Genomic DNA, 19,628 nt, shown 5'->3' with positions numbered 1-19,628 from the left:
CTTCTGTGGTCGACATTCCTTCTCCCTCTCTAGTCTCTACACTTGCATTTTTCTTTTTTACTCAAAACAAAAAAAAAAAAAAGAAAAAAAAGAAAATGTTCGTCATCCTGAATTGAATTATCCACTTGCCTTGTAAATTGTTTTGGTTTATATATTCTATATTTATTTAAAACAAGTCTCACTTCTCGGTTGAGAATTCGTCAGCAGCAACACCATGGCTGCAACTGCAGCGGCAACACGTGCCATTTTCAGCAACACGTGTCATTACCATCACCATGGTAGTAAACACCCGAGAATTCCGTCCACTTTTCTCGGAACCGTCTCCCACCCCAAGTCCACTTTCTACGGCTACACCACCGGATTCACCGCCGCCCAAAAGAGCCGCCATGGCCATCAGTTCTTGCTCCCCAGGGCTTCTGCAGAGGATGACAATAGCGGCGGCGATAACGAAGCTGAAACAGTGCAAGTACAACAGCAGCCGCCGGTTTCGCTGAGCTTGGATGATGTGAACCCGGTGGGACTTGGGCGGAGGTCGAGGCAGCTGTTTGATGAGGTGTGGAGGAAGTTCTCAGGGTTGGGGCAGATTTCCAGGACTACTCGAGCTGATGACAGGGACGCCCTCGACGCCCTCCTCATCAGGGAAGGTCCCATGTGCGAGTTTGCCGTTCCTGGGGCTCAGAATACCACCGTGCTCGTCGTCGGAGCAACTAGCCGGATCGGTCGTATTGTTGTCCGCAAGCTCATGCTCAGGGGTTACACTGTCAAGGTTTTCCTTATTTGCCTTGTCACATTCTTTTCTTTCATTTCTAGTTGAATTGGATAAATAAATTGCATTCCAATAAGATTCATACAGGAAAGGCTTTGATAATTTCCCTTTACTAATTTATTCATTTAGAGAAAGGAAGCCTTGATGATGTCTAATGCCAGACGCCTCCAACTCTGATTTTCTTCATATGCGCTCAACATATACAGAAAATAATCTTATGGAAAATTTGGAATTTTTCTTCCCGGGATATCTAAATTTTCATGAAAAGGATATCAAGGCATTGATTGTTATTCATGATCATCAGGCTCTAGTGAGGAAGGCGGATGAGGAAGTGGTGAACATGCTTCCAAGGTCAGTAGAGGTTGTGACTGGGGATGTGGGTGATCCTTTGACAGTCAAGGCTGCTGTGGAAGGTTGTAACAAAATAATCTATTGTGCTACTGCTCGTTCTACCATCACTGGGGATCTCTTCAGAGTTGATCACCGAGGGGTTTACAACCTCACCAAAGCATTTCAGGTCTGACTCCATCCTGAAACATCTTTACCATCTGTCTCTGGAAATTCTGTATGTGTGTGGCAAAGATGAGGGTAGTTCTTCCGTAGTTGACTTTTTTAGGGGTTTTCTCCAACTATTCATCATGATTCCTTACAGCATGAAAGTAGCCTACCTGTTTTTCCTGACTTGTATAAAATTAAAGCATGGAATTTTATGTTTACTATGGTGATATCTTCATGTTACGATACCACCCTTTTGAAGTTAACACTGTGCTTAAACTCCCAATATTGAAATTGCTTTGGAAAACTTGATGTCTAATACAAATTACAGGACTACAACAATCAACTCGCACAACTGCGAGCAGGAAAAAGCAGCAAAAGCAAGCTTCTGCTTGCAAAGTTTAAATCTGCAGATGCATTGAGTGGGTGGGAAGTTCGTCAGGGAACGTACTTCCAGGATGTAGTTGCTGCTAAGTATGATGGAGGAATGGATGCTAAATTTGAGTATACTGAGACTGGAGAGGCTGTCTTCTCAGGTAAAAATTGTGGATGTTAGGTGAACCATGACATATGTTCAGTTTGGGGCAATTAGAGCTGAGAAAGGCTCTTGGTTGCTCTTCTCAAATTTCTACCAGATCTGCAAGTGCTACAAAGGGTATGGTGGTCTTTAATGTTGTTTACTTCTGTAGGATATGTTTTCACCAGAGGAGGTTATGTTGAACTGTCAAAAAAGCTTGCACTTCCTTTGGGCCGCACTCTTGACAGGTTTGTGATACTCTCAATATCAATCGAAGCTTGCTCCGACCGGTGGCTATTTATAGATTAATTATTGACTAATCGATACCTCAACTGTAAAGGCTTTTCATGCTCCCACAATCACTATTTTCATGTTTAGGTATGAGGGCCTTGTTCTCTCTGTCGGTGGAAATGGAAGATCTTATATTTTAATTCTTGAAGCTGGTCCTTCAGCAGACACAACTCAAAGCAAATTGTATTTTGCAAGATTTAGTACGAAAGCAGGATTTTGTAGGGTAAGGATCTCTTTTGTTTTACTCACTAAACTTTGTTTCTTTTTGTGTCACCAAGCTGTCTTCCAATTTTTTCTTTTATTAGCATTTAGGATCAGGACATAGTTTCCATATCTTTCCCTATGTGTAATTGGCAGGTGAGAGTACCATTTTCATCGTTCCGCCCAGTGAAGCCAGATGATCCACCATTAGACCCATTCCTTGTACATACATTGACCATACGATTTGAGCCCAGAAGACAGGTTTGTTGATTCCTTGACTGATCTCATGGGCATGAAAATTTGGCTTATGTGTTTGCCTTCTGTTTATAGCCTTTTTCATTAGCATGGGATTTCTACTTTCACTATTGACATAGTTGTGAGAAAATAAATTTTGCATGCTTTTCTATGTCATATTTTACTACCTTTACGTGATCTTTGGTTGATTCAACTTAGAATAGTGCAGAATAGGTTTATTAGCATATAAAGAGAAAGGTTGGTGGAACAAGAACTTGACAAATAATCATCAGGAATGGCAATTTGTATTCTCTATGCCATGTAAATCTAGAGGTTCGCTTTCTTTAAAATAATAGGATAGTCTCTTTTTCATGGTGAGGTTCCAAGTCATTTTGGCCTCGAGTCCTTTTATCATTTTCAACTTGAACTAGGTCATTCCTTCTTAAAAACATTTATTTTCATTACATAGGAAGGAAGTTGCTTCTTCTTATCTTTCAACTCATGCATACATGTATTTTTTTCTCAATCGTCTAGTTTTTTACATTTATCTACCTTGTCATATTTTCTGAACAATCATAAAGCCAACTTGTACTAACATTCACTGAGACATGGTAAGATTACTAACTATTAATATTATGGGAAAACCAAGAATTGTAAATGGCCCAAAACATTCAATAATTTTGCAGACCTAATCCTTGACCAGAATGTAAGTGATATTAAAAGGTATTCTCTTTCGCAGGATCAATGTAAACCACTTCAAAATGCAGCAGCATCATGCTTTTTTTTCTTTCCTCCTTTAGATTGAATTGAATGAACATTGGCATTGCCATCAAATCCAGAACTGCTATTACACATCGCTTAATCTTAACATTCACCCTGCAAAACTGTTTTTTTTTTTTTTTTTTTTTTTAATAAATAATGTATATTCAAACAACGTGCATAAGGGCGCAACCCATGTACACATAAAGTATATAAGAGAACTCTTAATCCATAGAGAAAGAAGAACAGAAGTCTAGAAATTCAGAGTAGAAACATTCGAAGTATGCCATGCTACTCTCCATGAATACAATGTTTGTAACACCAACTTCTTCAAATCGAGCAAGCCATTCTCACGGTCATCAAAACTTCAAGCATTCCGCTCTCACCAAATACACCACATCACAATGGAACCATCCACCATATGTGCAATGTAAGACATTTGCCCAGCGGTCCCCTCCAACTTTCCAAATACTCGCTCACCCTACAAGGCATAGCCCAATCGACACCAAAAAGCTGAAGAAGTGCACTCCGTATGTGATGCAACCGCACAATGCAGGAATAAATGGTTGATTGACTCTCCACAATGCTTACACATACAACACCACTTAATCACCATAATATTCCTCTTACGTAAATTATCTAATGTTAATATTTTCCCTAGAGCCGCGCATCCACACAAAGAAAACCACTCTCGGTGGAGCCTTAACTTTCCAAATACTCCTCCGAGGGCAAATAGAGAAAAATTGCTAAGTTGTCTATAATACCATTGATCACGAACTGAGAATGCATTAACTATATCTATGTGATACTCTAAAAGAGCAAGTCATAATTAGAGCTCTCCTTACCTAGTTATACAGATTAGATTGGCCTAATATATGCCTGATGTACATAACCCTGCAACACCTACAATTCAAATCCACACAATCCTTGGCATCAATCTTCTTGAAACTATTTTCTTTTTGACCAAAGTATCAGTCATAATGCCACCAGGATCCAATATAGGTGCTCTAGAAATAATGCCTTAAGAGTTTTTGATATCTTCTTGATGTGTACTTTGTTTTCCAGGCATCACCATATATTTTTGTATTTTGTTTTAGTGATGCTTTCTATTCTCTGTTGATAGTCACAGAAGCAATTCATTGATTCTTCCGTTTATGTCATCCTAAATACCCCTTAATTGAACCATTCATACACTGCAGTCACAATATTTATCCAATCGAGAGCGAGAGGAACCAAAACTTAAGCTGTCCAAGTCTTTTTTTTTTTTTTTTTTTACCTTTTTCCCTCTTCTGGTGTAGCTTGAATCAATCAGGTATGGTCTAGTACTTCATGAACTTGTACTTTTTGTTCACACAACTGATTCAGTTTATTATTCTTGTTGCAGAGACCCATTGAAGGACCTACGGGAATGAAGCAAGACCCGAGAAGCTTTAAGCTTATATTTGAATATATAAAAGCCACGCCTGTAGGTGCTTTTATGTGTTTTGATATTAGTTTCTTTCATAATGCAACATTTAGTCTTCTGACTATACTTGTGATAAACATTGTATGCCGTCATTGATATCAATGCAAATCATGTGTTGCATTTTTCACCATTTCTAGCGAACATAGCCTCCCCCTTTAAGGGTTTATAAAGAATATTCTTCTTTTTCCTTGAGAATTTAGCATGTCACATAAACATTCTTTTACTGCTGAATAAATTGCTATCAAACCCCTTCACCACTAACAATTACTAGAAGTGGTGAAGTCTAGTTGCTGTTGGAAATCCATGGCATGACATTTCAAATAACTTTTGTTCTTGGTTTATACAAGTCCATATCTTCCTTGATTTGAGCAATCTTCTTGTGAATTTATCAACTGATTTGATGGCTTTTATGTGGATTAAGCTATTTTCTAGTAGTCTAGGTCAAGAAATATCATTTTTTTAATAAGTAACCTCATGTTATCATGAAATGAGAACTCTTTAATTTAACTACAGAGGAAACAGTATCATGATTGTTATTCTGATTAATTGTCCAGTAATGCAAAAGTGTATTACCACATACGTCAATGATGAAATCACTACTAAAATCCCGTTTCTTTGTTTTGAATGCTGTACTGTATTTAAATTATGTTTGCATAAAAATGGAAAGTGAATGTCAATGAGACAGAAGGAACAGTGTAAAAGAGGTGTCGCTAACTGGACAATGAATATTCTACAGAACTTTCTAGTGTTGGCTTCATATGGAGACTAGGATGTATGTATATTTTCAATCAGCTTATTGAATATCATAATTGATGTATTGCAGACTGGGCAAGAAACAGACTTTATCTTAGTTTCATGTACAGGATTAGGAATAGAACCTACCAGAAGGGAGCAGGTTCTTAAAGCTAAGAGGGTTAGTCCTTTCTTTTCATTTGTCTTTCAGCTGTCTTAAAGGATTCTTCTCATTTTTACCTTTTCTCACATGATTAAAGTGTTATATCATAAAATCTTCTCATTCTCCAGGCTGGGGAAGATTCATTGAGAAGATCAGGCCTTGGGTACACAATCATTCGTCCTGGTCCACTAAAGGTAAAGCTGTAGATTTCTTACCCAAAACTTTGGTGGGTTTGTCAACTATTGTTTAGAAGCCATTTAACAGATATAAGCTTCGTTTATCTCTACTTTCTTTTTTATTTTATTTTTCTTATTATTATTATTTTATTTTTATGTTGAGAAATGTGGTTATATATTGCATCTTTACAAAATTTATACAGGTGCAATGGAACATTGACTTCCTCAGAATTTTTAATCCTAGACCATTGACACTGTTAAGCTTTGGCAAAGTCGCAATGTATTGGGATTTGGATACTTACAAATAGCTACAGTGATGAGTACTTTTAGTATGGTAATGCTAAAATATATGATCTAGTGGCGCTGCTTCGTATAGCATGGAACATGTAGAACTTTTGAAATAGTTCCAGTTGCTTCTGTAGAAGTCAATAAATTGTTGTGGATGATGCATCTGCATACACCATGAAGGTTGTGTGAGAAGTATTTAAAAGTATATATGGCAAACTAGTCAATATATTTGTGCTTTTCTTTTTTGTGATACTCATTTGTGAATTTTACTCAAGTTATATAATGTTGAGACTCTGATAATTCTGTCTAGTTTTATTGTGAATTGCTTGTTGGTTTCAATAGGAACCTATAAACATTATTAGTATTTGGTTCTTGCAGGAGGAACCTGGTGGTCAGCGTGCGCTCATATTTGATCAAGGAAACAGAATTTCTCAGGTGAAAGTGACTTATTCTTACTAACAATTCCTGAATCTCGACTATTGGCAACCCTTTTCTTTTCCTTTCTTCACTTTCTTTTTGGGGAAAGGAACATGAAATGAATCCTTTTCATCTAGCGGGAATGATTTGCCCTCTTAAGTCATAAATAGCACATAACTGAAACTACTTCCTTTTTTTTTTTTTTTTTTTTTATGGCTCTCTCAATATTTAGGGCATCAGCTGTGCTGACGTGGCTGATATTTGTGTGAAGGCACTACATGATTCAACCGCAAGAAACAAGAGCTTTGATGTGGGTATCACTGTTTGGTTTTGAGTATATTTTAAGTTGGATAAATCTTAGGTGACATTTTCATATATGCAGGTATGTTATGAATATGTTGCTGAGCAAGGGAGGGAGCTCTATGAGCTGGTGAGTGAAAATCAAAACGTGTGTTGAAAAAAGGATTTAAATAATTTCATTTAGTTGCTTAAAACAAAAACTGCAATTTCTATCATGCGTGCAGGTAGCTCATTTGCCTGATAAAGCCAATAATTATTTGACACCAGCACTATCAGCGTTGGAGAAGAACACTTGATCATCCTTTTGGTCCCTTTGTTTGATATTAATTTGGTTCTTAAATATCTCTTTATATTTTTCTAACTATTGGATTAGATGATGATAACAGCAACAACTTTCAACAAACTACTCAAGGATAAGTGTACAGCAGAGGATGTCTGATGTTGAAGTCATTTGTATTTTGAATTACTTGTATCTATCTTGTAAATGTGATAAGCTTAATACAATTATTAATACAAATACTGCACTATGTATTCGGTAGGCAGAATCACATCCAAATAGTGTTTGATTATATGGTATCAGAGATTTTGTAGACTAATGTCTACCTCCTCCACTCATACGTCTCCTACTTCTACTTCTGTTACCACCATTTCCCTCCATATATAGCCTAATCATCCCATTACTATCAAGCTTTCCCTTGAGAACTACTTACTTTGGAAGCCTCAACTTGCCCCATACCTTCAAGGCCAAAATCTTTTTGCACCGAGTTAAAAGCTCATAGATCTATAACTATCGTATTGAATTATTAGGAAAATCACCAAAGTGGTCGAATTTGGGGGTGGTTTAGCCACTCTCTTTGGCCAGCCTAGGGTGACCAAACCACCCATATAGTCATGAGGTTGGTCGGCCAAATAGCGACAACCCAATTTTTTTAAGGGTGATTTTGTGCTTTCATAATGACAGTCTGAATAAAAAAGCTAGAATTTGTACGGAGAATTATTTGTTACACAAACATACCTCATAGAGTTTTTGTCACTTTTGAAACCCTAAAGAGGCATGTGTAGTACGATGCCATGTAATAAGACTGTCCTCTTACAATGGACTGCCTCATGTGAGTTTGTGCCGGAGCATGTAAGCTCTCACATGAGTTGCAATGGGGCTGAATCTAAATCCCAAATGATTGGGGCTCAGTTTTGAAACTTCATTGATTTATAATTAGTAATCTGTCTATTACAAACAAGGTAGAATTTATAAAATAAGTATAACATTTTCCAGCTTTGCCTTCTATTGCTGAGGAAAAAAAAAAAAAAACAGCCACAAGGGTGCAGGAGAGGAGAGAGAGAGAGCCAGAACTTACAAAACCTGACACGTAGATCAGCATCCCCCGGTTGGCCTAGGACCACAAGTATTCTGCCACTCCCAAGTGAAAAGATAAGGGGAAAAATATCAAGTAAACAACACTTTTTGGCTACCCCCTCCTCTTTGATTGTAAAGCAGCAGAATGCAAGCTTATTATACGCCAAGTCCAGCAATACTTCATAGAAGCTCAACATATATTGGAGTGATCAACAAGGTTTGTAGTACAAGTAGCAATATCATCTACAAGAAGAGCCCTGGCCTCCGACTTCTCGGGAGGTGTAGCCTGGCGCTGACTGGGTTGCTTGCCGCTGCTGCAGTGATAACTTCTGCAGGAGCAGGAGCAGTTGAAGCACCCCCGGAAGCAGAGACTCTCGAGAATATACCGCAGACACTCTCAGGAGAGTGTGCTTCGCCCAAGGATTGCAAGAGAGCGAGGATACAGAGACCCAAGTCCAGGAAAGCCGAGTCTTGCACTATCAAGTGTGTCACCACTTGCATCCGGGGTGGCGATGGCTCTCCAGGTGAAGGTCCTCTTAATGTCAGAAGGTAACTTCATTTATCCACTGTATTTTATTTTAGTTTTTATTTTCTTTGTCTAATATTGTATTTTGGAATCTTTAGATTTTTTTTTTAAAAAAAAATTCCAGAAACAAATAAATAATAAGAAACATATAATCAACTTATGCCCTGGACTAAGCATAAGTCACTTGATCCTGGTGTCTAATTAAACATGTAGTTTAAGGTTTAATTTTCATTGAACACAAACAATTTTTTGGGTTTACACCTCTGGATAAGAGCTTTTTTTTATCTGACTCGTGTGAAGGGACGCTTTGCACGGTATTTCGGAAATGTAGTATGGGCAAAGCCCTGGCCCCTGAATATCCTAATAATAGAAAAAAAGAAAAAAAGAAAAGAAGATCTGCCATGTCATTAATTTAATCTTTTTTGTATAGCATTTGATGAATGGTTAGTCCACACATAAAACTCTGTTTTACTCCAATATGTTTCCATTACCATTGCAATTGAGGCAATGAGAGCACTGTCAATGTATTTGTATTATAGTAATAAAAACTTAGGCATTGTTTGGCAACTCCTTCCCCTCTTCTCAATACTATTTCACTCTTTCATTTTCCTAAAAATTCAACATCAAAACATTTTTACTGTCACTTCATTCACTTTTTATACTATATCATTTACTTTTTACTACTATTTAAATAAATAAATAAAATCACTATAAAACATTTTTTTTTTTTCCTTCATTTTTTCATATCAAACATTCTTTTTTTTTTTTTTCATATCATATCAGTCTACATCAGATAATGCAATAAAGGAAAAAAGGGTTTGCCAAAAAACTTCGGCTTCTAGGTTGTTCGGAAGAGGTTTAATTTGCATATATCTTGGTGCTTTGTAAATGGAAAAGAAAATGTGATTAGCCTCACTCACTTGTATTTTCATAAGTTTCGGTTGATAGCTTCCTTGTGTAGAAATACTTCATACTTTTTCAGTTTTCTCACCCCTCTATTACCTCTTTACAGGCCTCTAGTTGTTTTCAAGCAAGGGTTTCGAAGCCGTCAATACTGGTAATTGTGTGTGTTTTTGTTTTCTTCTTTTGATTTCTTTCTTTCTATTCAAAATGATATTTCCATGCATGTAGTCTATTAGAATGTTTATATGCTGTTTGTGTTTTGTGCAGTTTGGTCGAATGTTCAGATATTTGTAATTTGATTGGAGATGGTGATGATGGACCTTAAGTTGTTGTATATGAAATTTTAGCAGAGCACCAGTAGAATCTTGATGCCATTTTTCCTTGTTAGATAAAAGTCTTGTTGATAGCTTCTTTTCTCCCATTAGCTAGCTCAATTGCTTTACAATGTTCCTTTTCTTTCGCTTGGATTATAATGAGATTTGGTTAAAATCTTCAATGAAAATTAAATATGCACCCAATATATATCGTTCAACTCATCAAGTATCTTCACAAAATTTTAGATATCAAGAAATTTACATTTGGTGGATTATAGGTGATTAGTTATTATTGTCTTCGAAGTAGAGGCACGATAAACTTACAACCCCGTCTAAAATTGTGTTGGAAAATAAAGCTTTTAAAGCTAAAAAAAAAAGGGTTTTTTTTTTTTTTTTTAGATAAAGCTTATTTTTTTAGTTTTTCTAGAAGTATGTTTTGATATTTTTTATAGTAAAAAGTTAAATAAGTATTTTTGGAATATTTTACCAAACAAGCTGTTGTTGAATAAGTACTTTTGAACTATTTTTTTTTTTTAAAAAAACAATTAAACTCCTTCGCGCAGTCTATCTCTATTATGCATTTCATTTCTAATAAACTTTCGTAACTTATTTTGTTTATATATATAATGAATACAACTCCCCAAAGAACGGTGTGAGGGGTGTACAATATTTTTTCAATTATTGAGTCACATTTATAAGCATGCCAACGTGCCTTTATTTCTATGGATACCATCACATTTCAGGTCAACATTTCCGATACAACTTTGTGGCCATAAAAGAAACCAAACTAAAGAAGAAGAAAAAAAAAGCATTTGGAAATTAAAACAAAAATCCATATATATATATATATATATATATACACATATGAAGACATGAAACTAAGATGAAGAAGGTATTGTATTGTATTGTATTGTTTATCAGAGCCTTGAGAATGGTTTATCAAGGAGAGAAGCAAACAAAGAGGAGGCTGGTGACATGTACGGCGCCTTGCCGCCGTGTGATTGTTGATTATGAGTTATTCCTTCCTCTTTCCTTTCACATCCTCTCTCATCATCTTCATTAGCTTCCTTCTCAGCCTCATCCGCCATCTGCTCATCAATATTGCCAATATAAAATGATGAGATATGTATATACATATGTATGTATGCATGTACTTGTGATCTTTTCCAACTTTTCTAACAACGTTTGTCTTTTTATTTCCTATGTTAGGGGCCCGGGAATGGTAATAGCCTAGCTAATACAATTAGAAATTCAAAAGAAAAGATAATAAACTATAACTATTTTTTTTTTTTTTTCCATCGGATATCCAATAAATAAAAATATTTTCAATAAAAAAATACAAATATAATGGATCTCTAATTATTTCATTAAATAATACTTTATAGAGGGTGAGAAAAGAAATAGAAAGTTGTATTGCAATTTTATTAACTTAAACATCAGAAGCTCCCTTGGCCGATGTCACTAGCTTCAATGGTTTTCTTCTTATTTTGCAGGTGACCTCCTGTTCAGCCCAGCCATCCAAAAATTTGCTTTTACAGAAAATATATATAATGCTGAGATATGTATGTAGAGTGAGAGAGAGAGAAAGAGAGAGAGAGACCTTAGTGGTGATGGGTGGGGAGCGGGAAGGCAGAATATGAAGTAAACGGGACTTAATACGCTGTAAGGCGTCTTTGGTGAGGCCCTGAGCAGCGAGCGTGAAATCTCTAACGACAGTCTCCAAGAAGTGGCGGGCGTTGTCGAAAGCATCAGGTGGAACAGCAGCGGAGGCCACCTTCTCCAACACCCTCTCCGTTATGCCTTCAAAATTCCTCCTCATTCCTCTTGCCTACTTCCTTTGGTGTTGTTAGTCTTAGTGGTTGTGTTTTCTCTACCTATCTCTTTTTTATTGCTTTTGTCTTTAATCCCAAGTCTATGGAAGGACGACCAATCAAGGCAGCTTCTTCTTGGTATATATTATATAATATTTTTTCTTGTGTGGTGAGTGGTCATGCATGAGATGAGGTTGCCATGCTTTCCATTTCTTGAGTGACACGTATGGATCCAACTTCTCTTGATCCTTCTTTGTTTGCACATGATTTATTCCATATAGTGTGCATGCATGTCTATATATGTTGAGCTTTACATTCGCAAAACCATGTTTTTTATTAGGGGAAACTTCATAAAGTTTTCCTGAAATTTCAGCGATTTTGACAAACCTCTCATGAATTTCTAAAACTTTCACTTAGGCCTCCTGAACTTTGATTTTCTCTCACTTTGGACCTTTTTAACGTTAAAGTCAAACAATTTTACTATTTATACCTATTTTACCCTCCCCCAAAATTACGTCGTTTTGTGTCCTAAAACTACAACATCTACCTAGCCCAAAACGACGTCGTTTTAGGCATTAATTTTTTTTTTTTTTGAAAAAAAAAAGAAAAAGAAAAGCAAAATAAATAAATTAATTAATTATTAAAAGAAAAACAGAAAAAAAGAAAAAAGAAAAAAGAAAAAGAAATCGGGGGTGGCTGAAGCCAAAATGGGGGGCCTAAGTGAAATTACAAGTATTATAAGCGATTTAACTTCATTCATTAGAGCATTTCCAGGAATGATGGTCAAGAATATTTACTAGAGTTCAATTACAATTAATTATTTAGTGCTACATAATTATTTATACTTGTACATTTAAATTCAATTACAATTAAATTCATAATTTTGTGAAATTACAATTTAACTTCATTAGAGATGAAGTTAAATTGAATAAGAATCCTCTAGATTTTTAAGATCATTTCATGGTGGCCGGAGTTCTTAAAATATAACACCATTACTACATATGAGATGTAATTAATTAAAGCAAAATTAAAAATATTGAAGTGATAATGTGGTAGAATCCTGTTTTTTTAAAAGGAAAACTCGTGGTGTTTAATTTGCTTTTTTACATGGAGATGGTTTTTTAATTAAAATGAATAAAAAATAAATATTATTGAGCATTGTAAGTGCTCTTAGAAGCTATTGAGCATATCCAGTAGGAGCCTGTTTGGGATGGCGGTGGAAAATATAACTTTTGAATATAGAGCTTTCGCCTGTGAGCTTTTGTCAAAAGTGTTATTACTGAAAAGCTATTTACATGTTTGGTAACCGCATGTTTTAAGTGATTTTTTTATATTACTGATGTTTGGTAACAAAAAAAAAAAAAAAATGCTTTTAGTTGCAAAAATGACAATAAAGGATATGTAATGATTTTTTTTTTTAGGCTGAAAAAAAAAAGCATTATGTGACACCAAATATGTCATTTTACGTGATGGTTTATGTAACAAAATGTCAACATTTTCTTTCTTTTGTACGTACTTATATGTAATAAAAAGTGATGTCAATCATTTTCTTTCTTTCATTTTTAAAATTATTTAAATTATTTAACACGCTTTTTAACACCACAATACTTCAAAGTATTTAATACATAAAAAAGAACAACATTCAAGGAGATCTTTACAATATTTTAAGTAGTTTATATAAAAAAATAATAATAATAAAAAAAAATTTAACGGGTCATAAGTAGATTAGCAATATGATCACGCTCAATGTTCATAGACTTTTCATCTGATGTCTCTAATTGTTGTATGCTTGACTCATCTTGTGCTTCGTCATTGCCTATACCATCAGTAGGTAGTAAATCCTCATTATCATCATATGGTTGGAACTCAACATCCTTTATTGCATGCTTCCTAATGAAGTTATGAAGAGCCATAGACGCCACCACGATTTTCACTTGTTTATCATAAGGAAAATTTGACATGCAATGCAATAACTTACACTTATTTTTCCAAACTCCAAATGTTCTTTCAATAGTGCATCTAAGTGATGAATGTGCATGATTAAAAATTTCATGCATACTCCTCGATTGGCTTCCGCGATGAAAGTCTGGTAGATGATACTGCTCTCCTTTGTATGGCCCCATGTATCTCTTCATGTGAGGATATCTTACGTCTACCAAGTAATACTTTCTTGCAAAAATATGCGAATAATGGTCATAAAAAATATTGAAATGTATAATTTTTTTCACGTATATTTAATAATTGTTATTTTTATTAAATACAAACCTTTAGGTGGGTGTGGAAATTGTAATTCTTCCTTTCGAATGGCTTGCAAAAAAATACGTGTATCATGTGCAGTACCTTCCCATCCAACCCAAACAAAGGTAAAACACATACAAAAATCACAAACAGTTATAACATTCTGAGTAGGAGTCCCTTTTCGACCAATATATGGTATTTGTTTTGATAGAGAAATTTTATCTGGCACATGGGTTCCATTAATGGCTCCAATACAATCTTTGAAGTATGGCCTATACAGCTCATCATCACGAATTTTGCTTGGAACATCCCTAAATTCTCTATCAATAGGATTAATAATGTTAATCGCCATTCTTGAAACAGCCATTAAAACATGAGTAAAATGTCTACTAACTGTTTCTCCTGAATGTTGAAACCTTTCTTGCACTGTTCTATTCCCAAACCCATGGCCTAAAGTATTCAGAAACATAACTACCAACTCTTCTACAGTTAATTTCCTAGTACCTCTTAAATGATATTTTTCCTTCAACTCTTTATACAAGTAAAGAAATACGTGTATTTTCATTCTGAAATTTTGTTTGCACCTATCAGGATTACCTTGTAGAATCTCCATAACCCACTTATAACCTGTTTGAAAAGAGGTCATACAAGGTTCATTTGCAATATGTGGCATATAACAGTTCTCAACAAATTCTACTGCTGCAGCTGCTAGAATAAAAACATCATTTTCATTTTCCTCTTCACCATAATCACTATCACTTGTATCATTTTGAGTGCTATAATCACTATTGTCTATGTCTGTAAGGAAAAAAATAAAAAATAAATAAACACAAAATAAATATATAAGCACCATAAAAATAAGAAAAAGAGATATCTACGTAATTATGAAATATTATAATATATTCACCTTAGTACACAAATCAACACATAAAAAAATAAAATAAAATAACATTCAAATAAATCCGTAGAGCTTCTTAAAATAGTTCATAACAAAACAACATTAAAAAATAATAACATTAATTCATGTTACGACGGTTAATTTCTCTATTTTCCATTCGCTTGATAAAGTCAATCTGCAACCATGGCTCTTTAATAGTCACAAACATCTCTTTATGTGATCTCTTAAGAAATACCTCTGTTGCAAACTTAAGGATGTCAATGTCATTTTCTCTTTCAGCAATCCCCCAAACAACATTCATAACCTCTTCAATATTACATCTAGGTTTATCATAGCTCTTAGATGTTACTGTATTCTTACTTTCTATTATATCACAAATACAACTCAAATGTTGACTAACAATTTGACCTCCTTTCTTTCTTTTCTTACATTGAACCGCAAGGCCAAACTTCTTATTTCCTTTATTCCGCGTATCTAAATCAGCAGGAATATCACTAATGCCATGTGTATTTAGATTTGGTTCATCATCCAAAACATCTTCACCTTCTAGAACATTGCCATCTTCATCAAAGTTGACATCTACACCATTTAGGGCACCAATATCATTAGGAACCAACCCTACGGATGGTGCCCAAGATCCCTCCCCGGTGGCAGTTATATCTTTAAACAATATTTCCACCTTTATAACATAAGCCAAACCTGCTGTACGAAACTTGGTTGCTTTTGGAACTTCCTGTAGTTAGGTATATGTAAAAATCAATAATAGTCATTTTATAAACCATTTAAACAAAAAAAAAAAAAAAAAAAAACTAAGTAAAAATATAATACCTGCAATTTTTTTTTCCCACCAATCATCAGGCACATCAATTGTCTTTTTCACTGGATCCCATCCAAGGTCAGTTTCCTTGCCTATTAATCTCTTCCAAATGTTCCACTCTTTTTTCAAACTCTCCCACTTGTTCTTTAGTTGTTTATAGCAATATTATTTTCCAGTTTTTTCATTAAATTTATTTATCACATTTTTCCATCCTGTCTTATTGAAATGTGTTCATGAGCGGTTACCAACATGAATCTCAGTAATACATATGTCAAGATAATCTTCTAGCATTTTTTCAATCCAAACTACTTTCTTTGTCTGAGTATCTACGGTAGCAACAACAACGTTGCTTTGACCTTTTTTACTCATGTTTGTTACACAATAAATAAGTTGATAAAATTATAAATGAAAAAGTATGTTAAACATTATTAAAAATTAATAATTTGTTTAAAGTGCTGGCTTTGATAAAATGCAAAAAATAATATTGATATGAAAAACACGCATGTCCACAAACAAAATAGCACTAATAAGCAATATTATCTCAAAACAAATAACTAGTATTATTAGCTAATGCTACTCTTCAGAGAACTCAAATAAAAATGTATAGATCAAAGTCAACAATGGTATAAAAATCCACAGTAAAACAAAAAAAGAAGAGTAAAATAAGAAAGAAAAACAAATTCATTCTAGAAACAACTAAAAAAAAAAAAAAAGTTGAAGACAAATCCTATCTACCCCACGTGGGAGCTCTTCACAATGCAGCCACACATTGCCCAAGACCAGCTATACCACGCGTACTGCTCACTTGTCCACACATTGCCCAAGACCAGCTATACCACGTGTGCTGCTCACTTGTTCTCTCTGCCCAAAGAACAATTATAACCTTAACACTACCCAAAGCCATCTTCTTTATTTTCTTTTCCCTCTATTTTTTCGAATACTCTTCTCTGAAAGTCTTTCTATCCTCTCTATTTGTTCTTCTCTTTATTTTTTCTAATACTCTTCTCTGTAGGTCTTTCTATCATCTCTATTTTTTCTTCTCTACAGGTCTTTCTATCATCTCTATTTTTTCTTCTCTCTAGTTTTTTCTAATACCCTTTTCTGCATGTCTTTCTATTCTCTCTATTTTTTCTAATACTTTTCTCTGCAGGTCTCTTACATCTTGCAAACTTCTTTAATATATGTCAAGATTGGAACAAAAGAGATGAAAATAATCAAAAATGAAACGAACTCACCGGAATGAGATGAACTTCTGCTTGAGTCTCTCTCCCTGTAGCGGCTTTCAATTGTGGCAGAATGATAAGTTTGGTTCATGGTGATGTTTATATATGGGTATGGTTGTCATTTGTAGAAATTTGTACGGGTATTTTTGTCAGTTCATATATTTTATTGAATGCAATCTGCGGCGCGCCTTTCTTTCCAAAAGTCCTTTTCACCAGAAGCCTCGTTTTCAAGCTTCAGCCCAAACGTAGTTTTGAGCGTTTAGAACCTCAAAAGCGCTTTGCTAATATTTTACCAAACGACTATTTTTTTTTCCTAAAACGGTCTTCTTAGGCCTCAAAAGCTCATTTTTGCAGAGCCGAACATGCTCTAGATGCTCTAAATGGCCCTTTATAGTTAGTATGGCCTATTTTTTTTTTCCTCTACCATACACTTCAAAATAAAAGTTTACTAAAATTTGCTATAGTAAACTTTGATATATGAAAGTTTATTGCAGCACATTGTAAGATTTTTTTTTTTATTCTTTTTCTCTTTTTCTCTCCTTCCCATTCCCTCTCCCTCTCCCTCAAAATAAAGATTAAAAACAATATTTAAAGAAAGCAAAGAGTTTAATAGATGTTTCTCATGGAAATTGTAGTAAAAAACTAGTAGTTAAAATACAAAATGTTGTATTTTGAGTAGCTAAAATGACCATTATTGCTGGAGATGCTTATCATGTTTGGGTGGAGATGCTTAGCATGTTTGGGATTGTGTTGGGAAGTAGAACTTTTAAAGTAAAAAATTACTAGAAAAAGCCTCAATTTTAAGCTTTTTCCAAAAGTTTGTTTTGTCCATTTTTAGAATAAAAAAGTCAAAGAAGTACTTTAAATTTTTTACTGAACATGCTAGCTTTTTTGTTTAACACAACTTTCTAGGTATTAAAAGTACTTCTATTATGAGTTTATGTAGTGCCCCCGGGTAATTACTAAGTTGTGGTTAGCTAAGTCAGAAGATTTGCAAGGTTTATCGGTTCATTAGAAGTCGTTGGGAGGAGTTTTTGGGATTTTTCAGTTCTAATCGAACATTCGGCAGAAAGACCACCAAACGTTTGCACCTAAACCAAGAAATTGTTGGGTAAAACAGTACACCGAACATTCGACAAGGGACTAAATTGAACGTTCGTTTGACCAAATTTGACCCACTGGGTAATGACCAAACGTACGCCTACAACTCTAAAACACTGTACACACAGTATACTGAACGTTCGGCCATGGATCACCGAACATTCGATGCATTGTAGGATTTTCACAGCAGCGCCCTTAACTTTTCTAAACCTATAAATACCCCCTCCCATGTCCTTCTAAGCTTCATTCTGCCCTCTGGACCCTAGAGAAACTTTGCTTGAGTGTTTGGTGAGTTGTGAGAAAAGAATGAAGGCTTTCTTGAAGGTTCTTGCTCAGAATAGGTAACCTTCTTGATTTAGCTCGCATTTTACTTAGCTGATTACTCTATTTAAACATTCTGTCCATAGCTTGGTTGTAGTTTTGGGCTTATGTTGACATTTTAGTTTTAATTTGGATTAAGCATGAGCTAGCGTTTCGATAATTAATTACGTGTTTTATTCTGCATGAAGGTGTTATTTTGGGCTAGGAGTATGTTAGGAATCCTTTTTGTAGCCTTAGAACTCGTTTAGAAATAATTGAAGCTTCTTTGGTTCGATATGAGTTTTCTGCCCAACAAGAGAATGTTTGCACCTTCTGACCTAACGTTCGTCCTTGAGCCCAAACATTTGCCCAATTTGACAGAACATTCGCTAGCTAAACATATCCTCTATTTTTGGAGTCTTAGGACTAGGGCTTGTTGTAGCTCATACGTAGAACTAATAGTAGGCCTTTTCACAGATTTGGAGAGTGTGGAATCCTTGGAGGAATATTTGGAGGGTGAGTACAAACTCACATGGATACTTGTCGTTATTTTTCCTACATTGCACGACAATTTTGTATACCAAACTTTATGGAACCATATTAAGCAAGTATACAGCTGTTTCTATGGCATATCCCCAAAAAGAAATGGGTAAAGTAGCAAAACTCATCATTGATCTCATCATTTCTAAAAGAGTCGTGTTCCTTTTTTTTTTAAACACTATTCTATTGAGGTGTTCCTGGTGCTGTCAGTTGGGATACCATCCCAGCTCTTGATAAGTGATCTATGAATTCCCCAAGGAAGAATTCACCACCTCGATCAGATTGAAGTTCTTTGATATGTTTACTCAATTGCTTTTGGCTTCAACCTGAAACTCTTTGAACTTTTCAAAAGCTTCAGACTTCCGATGCATTAGGTAAATATAACCATACAATGTGGGTTGTATGGCGAACTCTCTTGGCCACGTGGGTCATGGTACGGCCCACAAAAGATGGTTATTGCCTCTCCCTAGGCAAAGCGGTGAACTGGTTTTCCCAACAAGCTGTGAGCTCATACTGGGAAAATAACTGCTCGATTTTCTCCCCAACAGTTACCAGCCAAATTTGTAGGTTTGACCCTTCGAACTTGAGAGAGAGAGAGAGAACGCGGTAATTTCAAATTTAATGGTCTGTCAGTTTTGTCCCCTATAGGCAACACTCTGTCTCGATAAGCTTAATCGGCAGTGGGCATCTCTAGGTGATTCTGACAAACGCGTACACTCTCGTCTTCTCCATTTTCCACCATTGCGTTCCACATGCCTCTTCACCTTCAAGGCTCAATACGTCCTTTGACGTGCCTATT

General features: G+C 35.3%; 3 protein-coding genes and 1 pseudogene across 4 annotated transcripts; 2 read left to right on the top strand and 2 right to left on the bottom strand.

The window, feature by feature from the left end:
• Positions 1-106: 106 nt before the first annotated feature.
• Positions 107-7,415, top strand: HCF173 (high chlorophyll fluorescence phenotype 173). Its single transcript, XM_059600006.2, has 13 exons — positions 107-766; positions 1,071-1,283; positions 1,593-1,797; positions 1,951-2,026; positions 2,157-2,292; positions 2,427-2,531; positions 4,648-4,728; positions 5,552-5,641; positions 5,752-5,817; positions 6,466-6,522; positions 6,737-6,814; positions 6,887-6,934; positions 7,029-7,415. The coding sequence occupies exons 1-13, from the start codon at positions 215-217 to the stop codon at positions 7,098-7,100; spliced, it is 1,779 nt and encodes a 592-aa protein (XP_059455989.2). The 5' UTR covers positions 107-214; the 3' UTR covers positions 7,101-7,415.
• A 706-nt stretch (positions 7,416-8,121) lies between these two features.
• LOC132186167 (uncharacterized) lies at positions 8,122-11,508 on the top strand. Of its 2 annotated transcripts, none has more exons than XM_059600008.2 (3): positions 8,122-8,707; positions 9,697-9,741; positions 11,395-11,508. In XM_059600008.2, the coding sequence occupies exons 1-3, from the start codon at positions 8,304-8,306 to the stop codon at positions 11,396-11,398; spliced, it is 453 nt and encodes a 150-aa protein (XP_059455991.1). In that variant the 5' UTR covers positions 8,122-8,303; the 3' UTR covers positions 11,399-11,508. The 2 variants fall into 2 exon arrangements, with proteins under 2 accessions (XP_059455991.1, XP_059455990.1); XM_059600007.2 differs by lacking the exon at positions 11,395-11,508 and adding an exon at positions 9,855-10,003 and having other exon boundaries at positions 8,125-8,707.
• LOC132186168 (uncharacterized) lies at positions 10,615-11,922 on the bottom strand. Its single transcript, XM_059600009.2, has 2 exons — positions 11,502-11,922; positions 10,615-10,989 (listed from the first exon to the last, which is right to left on the bottom strand). Exons 1-2 carry the CDS (start codon positions 11,718-11,720, stop codon positions 10,819-10,821), a joined length of 390 nt encoding a protein of 129 aa, XP_059455992.1. The 5' UTR covers positions 11,721-11,922; the 3' UTR covers positions 10,615-10,818.
• A 1,496-nt stretch (positions 11,923-13,418) lies between these two features.
• On the bottom strand, positions 13,419-16,034 carry LOC148584925 (uncharacterized; annotated as a pseudogene).
• Positions 16,035-19,628: the final 3,594 nt, after the last annotated feature.

This window comes from Corylus avellana, chromosome 6, assembly GCF_965113065.1.
Source record: "Corylus avellana chromosome 6, dhCorAvel1.hap1.2, whole genome shotgun sequence".
In the NCBI taxonomy this organism is placed as follows: Eukaryota; Viridiplantae; Streptophyta; class Magnoliopsida; order Fagales; family Betulaceae; genus Corylus; species Corylus avellana.
The sequence above is the reverse complement of the archived record's forward strand: the minus strand, read 5'-3'. Positions and strand labels throughout refer to the sequence as shown.